This window comes from Chenopodium quinoa, unplaced genomic scaffold (assembly GCF_001683475.1).
Source record: "Chenopodium quinoa cultivar QQ74 unplaced genomic scaffold, ASM168347v1, whole genome shotgun sequence".
NCBI classification, from domain to species: domain Eukaryota; kingdom Viridiplantae; phylum Streptophyta; class Magnoliopsida; order Caryophyllales; family Amaranthaceae; genus Chenopodium; species Chenopodium quinoa.
Window position 1 is genome coordinate 1,987,757 of NW_018744092.1, and position 8,696 is coordinate 1,996,452.

General features: G+C 40.4%; 1 protein-coding gene across 1 annotated transcript; it reads left to right on the top strand.

Moving 5' to 3' along the window:
- Positions 1-3,011: 3,011 nt before the first annotated feature.
- Positions 3,012-8,064, top strand: LOC110691810 (putative pentatricopeptide repeat-containing protein At5g09950). The gene has a single exon (XM_021868766.1). It carries the CDS (start codon positions 3,405-3,407, stop codon positions 6,570-6,572), a length of 3,168 nt encoding a protein of 1,055 aa, XP_021724458.1. The 5' UTR covers positions 3,012-3,404; the 3' UTR covers positions 6,573-8,064.
- Positions 8,065-8,696: the final 632 nt, after the last annotated feature.

Sequence of the window (8,696 nt, forward strand, 5' to 3'; positions counted from 1 at the left end):
AAATTGGGGGTCATTATGGTCAGCCGGCATAAATTAAGACTAATGAATGCAAGAAAGGGAGTGACAGGCATTTATACCTGGCTTTTAGCCGCCAGTGCAGCCTTCTTCTTTTCCGCATTCTCCTTGCGGATGTCTGTGGCGGATCGTGCAGAGAGTCTTGCTCTCAGGCAGCATCCTTAAAGCGTTTACTGCAAAAAAGAAATCGTCTGATTAGACAATTACGCAAAAAAATCACAAGTAAAAAGTAGCGAAGGCGGCATAATAAGTGCCGGATATATCCACAACATACGTTTAGTAAACTGGGTGCTCAACCCGCAGGCGGATAAGAAAGCCTCATCTCTCATAAACTCGTGTTTGGGTATCCAATTCTTGGGTACGCTTATTAGCTCACCGGTTGAGAGGGTGGTGGTAGCAAGTTCAAAGAACCTCGCCTCTATGATTCTCTCATACTCCTCATCCGAGACCTCGGGCAATTTACACTTTTGTCCTAACAGACTTGGCTTCCGGTTGTAGGTCCTAAATTCGAAGTTCTCTTGTTTTGTGGGGCAGAGACCAGGTAGAAGCGGTTCTTCCAATCTGACCACTACACGGTTTGTCTAAGGTCATCAGGTATTTGGGGTAAGTGGTCAGAGTATACCATGCCCTCCACCCGTTTGGACTTCGACTTAAGTAGTGCATGTGGGCAAAGGCCTCCCAGCCGAGATGGAGACCCTGTATTTTGCAAGCGGCAATGTAGATTAAGATGTTAACCCAAGAGTTTAGGGTTAACTGCCACACGCCTAGGCCATATCCTCTTAAATGGCCTTTATTGTGTTGTGCAAAGGGAAGCGGAGACCGGCTAAAAAGGCTGCCTCATAGCAGCCGAAATACGTGTTTGCATTGCGTTGATCATCTTCCCAAGCTATTGTACCCAACTCAGGCGGTACCCGAATGGTATACCCCGGTCCTAGAGGCCGTTTGAGGATAAAGGTTTCCAGATGTCTTTCCATGTTAGCCCTGTCTCTGGCTGAGACCTGGATCTGGAGGGGATCACCCTTATTGTTCCAAGTGGGCCTTTCCTCTTCCTCGCTATCTATAACCAGTGTGAGATAGCTACTGCTGCTACTCTGTTCAGACCTCGACCTAGAGGCGGCCTCACTGTTGTTTCCCTCATTGGAGGGTTCTCCCTTTTTAGCATCAGAGATAGAGGCGGCATCTTTACCGCCTCCACAATCAGACCCCAAAATTCCATCGCTAGAGGTGCTTGGGGTACCTCCAGGAGATTCCCTTGCCATCTCAGCCTGACCCATCTCAGGCGGCCTTTCTTCGGAGCTTTCTCCTTTATACTCCGGATCTACAGGCGTCTTTCTAGTTCGAGCCATAGTGTCCTGCACAGACACGGAGATGGTCGAATAGGGAGATGGACAAGGGGAATCCCAGTACCCAGAGGCTGCTCCCCCATTCCTAAACTCAGCCGTACTAGGGGACCGGTTGCCCTCTAAATCGTGGTGTGTCGTGTGTGTAGTTGTTGAGTCCATTTATTTTTATAAGAGAAAAAGACACAAACTAAAATACATGAAAGAGTTGAGGGAGGTAGACACGGTACCTCAAAAATAAGCTGAAAAAACAAAGTGTCGACCGGCTGAATTAGCAGACTAAAGTCAGATGATGGCTTGCAAGGGGCACAGGCGCTTGACCAGATATACCCTCTGTGAAAGCAGGTGTATTTGCTAGGGTGTACCCGAGCGGTTTTTGGAAGTTTGAACTAGTTGAAGCACATACGATATACACGTATGTGCCTCTGGAAATTAAAGAGATTGCTTGCAAACCCCTCAGACGGTTTTCAAGGAGTTGTGCCGTCTGACAATCCAGGATGTGTTTACAGGCAGGAGCAGGCGGGTTTTTCAATACAATTCTCTCTGGACGCCGGTTGACTCTCTCTCTTTCTAAACTTTGGAAAGTGCCAAAATGAAGGGGTTGAACGGCTATATAAAGGAGGGTAATGCGAAGGGGCATCTCAGTAAACTCCCCAGGAAGGCGAACGGTTATTACCATCAGCCAATGATCTAGTGACAAGTGTCATAGATGTCACGTGGCATGCCACGTCACATTTGTGAAGGGCAAATGTTTAGGGTAAAAATACCCTATGCCACGTGGACCAATCAGTGTGTGACACGTGTCACCTTTAGAGTGGTTCATAAGAACCAATCCCTTTTGGACACGTGGCACATACTTCAAGACCCTATAAATAGGGAGATGTTTCCCAATTGGAAAACATTCACATTCAATACAACTAACCGAGCATATTAATTGCAGATCATTTACTCCTGATCTCGTAATTCGAGAATATTCTTAACTTCCGCATTTATTACAGACTCCACTCCGGTTCTAACTTGATCGTTGGAGGCAAAACTCCCCCAACCTAAGTCTCCGTTGTTTTGCAGGTACAAACGTCCGGATTCCAATCTTGGTGTTGTAACTCTCCCGAAGGACACAGAAAACCGCGAAACAATAGGGAGATTGAGTATTTATACAAAACGTAGGATAATTTAAGATTGGAAACAATCTTTCTAAAATTTATACTACTATAACTATAAATGTTAAACCTATATTCACTAAATAATATGATAATATAAATAATTTTAAATATATTATTCTCTTAATAATATAGTATGGAGAATATATCAGACATATATTTTCCGATATTGATTATATCTCATATTCTTTTGTTTTTTTTTGAAACATATTATATCTCATATTCTAATCGTGACACTTTCTATATTTTTAATATTCTAACCTTGGAAGACTCTTTCTATATTTTTATTCACAAAATATGCTTTATTAAAAAAATAAAAATAAAAAAAGTTTTCAACACAGTATATAGTAAGATTTTACAACGTGTTTGTCAAAAATGGATGGAGTATGGAGTAGTAATGTCCTTGAAAACTTCAACTTTCGGAAGATAAAAGTATATAATATTCTGTAAGATTTTACGATGTATTTGTCAAAAACAGACTAAAATAAAAATGCATAAAAAAGAAATGTTATGATATGAAATGTGTGATATTTTTTTATTTATTTTTTTTATTGATACATGGGTTGGAGCTTTGATTGGGTTGTAGTTTATGGAGATTTGAAAATTCAAAACTTGAAAACCAAACTAATTGAAAATGAGTCAAATCTAACCATAAACCAAATTTTCAACCAAGCTTAGATCATACTTTAACTAGCATTACAAAAATTCGACACGACACATAGTTAGTAGAACCTTTTGTAGATCAAGAACTAGGCAACATGAAGCAACCCGGCTTGGCAAAGTCACAAGTCACAACCATCTTTCAATCTTTGTGACCACGGGTATTAAACTTTGGCGCCAATTAAAAAGTATGAACCAATTGAACATCAAGTAGGCAAGTAAACTGTAAATGTCTCTCCGAGTACTCCAACGGAATTTCATCACTTGGTGCTCCTATCGCTTCTCTACGCTTGCGGCCACCACTTCTTCGTATCCTAGAAGCCGTTGCGCCGCCGTTGTCGACCACTATGATGTTTTTCTTCCTCTCTCCTCCTCTTATCTTCCTCCAGAACACACTTATAGCTCTGAAATTCGAGACTTTTTCGTGTATCGGTACCAGCATTCTTGTTCTTCAACTGAAGCTAACCAGCTTCATCTTGGAATTTACAAACATGGGTTTGAAGCAGATTTGTTTCTTGTTAATACCCTTATCAATGTTTATGTTAGATTTGGTGATCTTGTTTCTGCACGCAAGGTGTTCGATGAAATGTCTGAGAGAAATTTGGTTAGTTGGGCTTGCTTGATTTCGGGTTACGATCAAAATGGTATGCTGGTTGCAGCATGTGCTACGTTCAGGGACATGGTTTCTGCGGGTTATGCCCCTAATAGCTATGCATTTGGTAGTGTCTTGCGCGCTTGCCAAGATTTGGGGCCTGATTATCTGAAATTTGGTTTGCAAATTCATGGTTTGATATCGAAGACGAGCTATGCTCATGATGTTCTTGTTGGTAATGTGTTGATTTCGATGTATGGAAGTTGTTGCTTGGGGTCGGGGGATAATGCTAGGAGAGTGTTTGATGAAATAGATGGGAAGATTTCAGTATCATGGAACTCTATTATTTCAGTGAATTCTAAAAGAGGAGACACAATTGGTGCTTTTGAGATGTTTGCTAGGATGCTACATGAAGGTTCAGGGTTCAATTTTAAGCCTAATGCTTATACATTGAGTAGCTTAATTGCTGTTGCATCTTCCTCTTCACTATTTGGCTCAAGCTTACTACAGCAAATAGCCTCGCGAGTGCAAAAATCTGGATTTCTGGATGATTTGTATGTAGGAAGTGCTTTAGTTAGTGGATTGGCCAAGTTTGGTTTAATTGATGATTCATGGAAGATTTTTGAGTGTATGAGTACTAGAAATGCAGTCACTATGAATGGCTTAATGGTTGGGTTAGTAAATCAAAAGAATGGAGAACAAGCTGTTGATGTTTTCAAACGGATGAAATATTTGGTTGAAGTCAATCCGGACTCTTATGTGGTCCTATTAAGCGCTTTTGCTGAATTTGATGAACTGGAAGAAGGGAGAAGAAAGGGTAAAGAACTCCATGCTTATGCAATCAGAAGTGGCCTAAGGGATGCTAAAGTTGCAGTTGCCAATGCCCTTATTAATATGTATGCAAGATGTGGGGCTGTAGATAGTGCTTGTGCAGTTTTTGAACAAATGGACGAGAGAGACTTGATTTCATGGAACTCATTGATAGCTGGTCTTGATCAAAATGAACTGTTTGAAGATGCTGTTACTACTTTCTGCCGTATGAGGAGATCTGGAATTAGGCCCACAAATTTTGCATTGATAAGTTGTTTGAGTTCATGTGCTAGCTTGGGTTGGCTGAGGCAAGGGGCGCAAGTACATACAGAAGCACTTAGATTAGGACTTGACTCTGATGTCTCAGTTTCCAATGCACTACTTTCTATGTATGCAGATACTAGAAGTTTCAAAGAATGCCAGAAACTGTTTACTTTGATGCCAGAGCATGATCAAGTTTCTTGGAATTCTATTATTGGTGCATTGGCTGACTCAGAAACATATGGATCGGAATCTGTTAAGTATATCCTGAAGATGATGCGATCGGGCTGGAGGCTTAATGGGGTGACCATAGTGAATATACTTTCGGCAGTTTCTTCGGATTCTCTTTCTCTTTCTGAATTAGGCCCACAGGTTCATGCATTGGCATTCAATTATGGCTTTGCAAATAACATTACAGTTGAAAATGCGCTCATCTCTTGTTATGGGAAATGTGGCAGAATTGAAGACTGTGAATCAATCTTTTCAAGAATGGCTCAGAAGGATGAGGTTAGTTGGAACACCATGATATCTGGTTGCGTGCATAATGAGTATTTATCCAAGGCTGTTGACCTCGTTTGGCTCATGATGCAGAGTGGTCAGAAGTTAGACCACTTCACCTTTGCAACTGTTCTTAGTGCATGTGCCTCAGTTGCTACTTTGGAGCGTGGGATGGAAGTCCATGCTTGTCAAATCAGGGCTCATCTGGAATCTGATGTTGTGGTGGGAAGTGCAATTGTTGACATGTATGCAAAATGTGGAAGGATAGACTATGCTACAAGATTTTTTGATCTGATGCCAGTGAAGAATATATTTACTTGGAATACCATGATATCGGGGTATGCACGGCATGGGTTTGCCAACAAAGCTTTAGAGATTTTTGAACAAATGAAAGAAGAAGGTCAACCTCCAAATCATGTCACATTTGTTGGAGTCCTATCAGCTTGTAGTCATGGTGGATTAGTTGAAAAGGGTTTCAAGTATTTTGAGTCTATGAGCAGCGAATATGGATTGGAACCTCAAATGGAGCACTTTTCATGTATGGTTGACCTGCTTGGGCGATCAGGTAAATTGGATAAAGTTGAAGATTTCATCGACGGAATGCCTATGAAGCCAAACAATCTTATTTGGAGAACAGTTCTGGGGTCTTGCAGTCGGACCAGTGGTCACAACAGTGAATTAGGTAAGCGAGCTGCAGAGATGCTTTTGCAGCTGGAGCCCAAAAATGGCGCAAATTATGTACTTCTTGGTAACATGTACGCTGCAGGATCAAATTGGGAAAACTTGGCCATTACCCGGTCTGCAATGAGTTTAGCAGCAGCAAAGAAGCAAGCTGGATGCAGTTGGGTCACTATGAAGGATGGCGTCCATGTGTTTGTTGCAGGAGACAAATCACACCCAGAGAAAGATGCAATATATGAAAAACTTGGAGAACTGCTGAGAAAGATGAGGGAGGCTGGTTACGTACCACAGACAAGCTTTGCTTTATATGATCTTGAACCAGAGAGCAAGGAAGAACTCCTGAGCTATCACAGTGAGAAACTGGCCATTGCCTTTGTCCTTACTCGCACATCAAATTCCACCATCAGGATAATGAAAAATCTGCGAGTTTGTGGTGACTGTCACTCAGCTTTTCGATACATATCAAAAATTGTTGGTCGCCAAATTGTGCTGCGAGACTCTAACAGATTCCATCATTTTATTGATGGTGAGTGTTCATGTGGGGATTATTGGTGATATTTATGTCCACACAATATGAGATCTTTCAGGCCTTTCAAGTTTACAAACATGGGATGGAACCATGGAAGTGGAAATGATACTGCTGTCACTGGACTTTTATTACTTCATGTGTTTTGAGCTCAGAACACTAGTATGATGAGTTGTGGGTGAAGCAGAATAATCTTGCAATCTTGTTTTGGGGACTGCAGTTGAATTATGCTGGTAAATCAGAAGTCTACACAAACAGTGGCAAAATCAGCTCTATTCAAAAGATATAACCCTTTTCAAACCTCTAAGGTAGGCAACCACCCTCTTCTCCTCTTCATGTACGCAGCTGCCTGCCCCGTCCTGAATAAACAAACAGGAGCGAGAGATTGCTTTATTGAGTAATGGGAAGCGGCCTTGAACGGCAAGCCCTTATGGTTGCGAGCCTGAGAAGTGCTTTTTTTCGGGTCTTTGAAAAAGCTTTGTTGAATTAAACATGCCCTATCAATACAGGGTCTAGCAGAACAGGCCGAGCTCCAGCTTTGCTTGCGCTCTTCACTGGTGCTTACCGGAAACCTTAGACTGGCGACTATGCTTAAGAAATGGATATGCTGCTTTGCCATGGTTTGATTTTGGGTGAATTTTTAAATAATTTTTGTAGTGTACTGTTAATGAAGCATGGAAATGATTTGGCAACCAAAAGCAACTTGCCAAATATAAAGCAATGATCAACTTCTCAACTGCGAATCAGGTTTTCAGCAGCAGGAATAACTTACTTGCAAATGGATTGCATTACTCCTTGAGCTCAACAGGAGAGGGACCCGTTATGTCCATTGCAAGGTTATGGGACTAGCTAGAGTCTCACATCGGTCATATGGGGGACTGATATAGGGCTTATATAAGATTATGGGCTCTCCTCCTACCTTGGGGCTTTTGGGGATGGTTTCCCTGTGGCATTATGTGAGGAAAAAAAAAAAAGGGAATACTTTGCAAGGGTTAGGAGCAAGAGCTTTCTAAAACCATCTCTGGATTTGCAAGTGTCAGGAACACTCTTTTTTGTCAATCAAGCTCAAATTGAAGAATTTGTTTCTACTTAATCTAGCAGGTAAGCTGTAAGAATTTTAGTTTAACTGTTCTTTCTTCATCTTTGGTAAAACCAACAGGCAACAGGAAAAAAATATTTCCATAGAAATTGCTTCTGATTTATAAATTTACTATTTATTGCCATTTACTTATCATGCATCTTTTACATGGACAGATTGACCTTAGGAAGCTCAGTTGTCTCTTCCTCACCGTAAAGTTTTATATAGCTGTTCAAGCTTTATTAGCTTCATTTGTTATCCATTTAGGGTTAGTGGCCTTAGGTACTGTTCTCCTCAGCTTATAGAAATCTACTTGTATATTAATAAGCAGTTTTATCGTCATTCTAAAATTCCTGGTATATACTTCAACTTTTTTATTTTTTTAGGCACTGTGAGTTCATACTATATTTTGGTTGAAGCAAGTGGCTGTAAATGGATTGTTTTTCCAATTAGTTTGCAAGACAGACACACACACGCACACACGCACACACACACTTACACACATTGATATGTCATTTTAGATAGCCATTGCTTGTCTGAACATAAACATTACGTCTTGTCGTAATCAAATAGATTTTGCAGCAATAATTTACCCTGTCAAAATATTGCCTTCCAAATATAGTGCAATATCCTGGATCTCAGTTTTGTTATGTACAAGCCATTGAGCTCACATAGGACATCACTTAGGAATTGAGAGTAGGTTTCATAAAGTTAGGATACAACGCAGAACACAAAACTGAGTGACTGGTATCACTATCTATAAAGCTGTTCACCTGAATTTTTAAATAATTAGCAGGGTTATTTAGCTTCTGACCTTAAATCATAGCATTATCTATTCTGTACAAGGTGTCTGACAACTTGGATCATGGCTGTTTAAATTAGAATATAGAGCATGAAAATATGATTAAATGTTATTGTTTGGACACACTTCTAAATTACATGTATTTTAGATGTTGATTATTAATAATATCTTACAAATCAATAACTGATTTCTTTCCGGCATTGTTTATACTATTACTAGTAAAACTAACATATACAAACATAAATTGAACTACGAGTTAAACATATGCAAACA

Coding starts and splice junctions, on each gene's coding strand:
- LOC110691810 (XM_021868766.1), top strand. CDS start 3,405: ATGTCTCTCCGAGTACTCCAACGGAATTTCATCACTTGGTGCTCCTAT.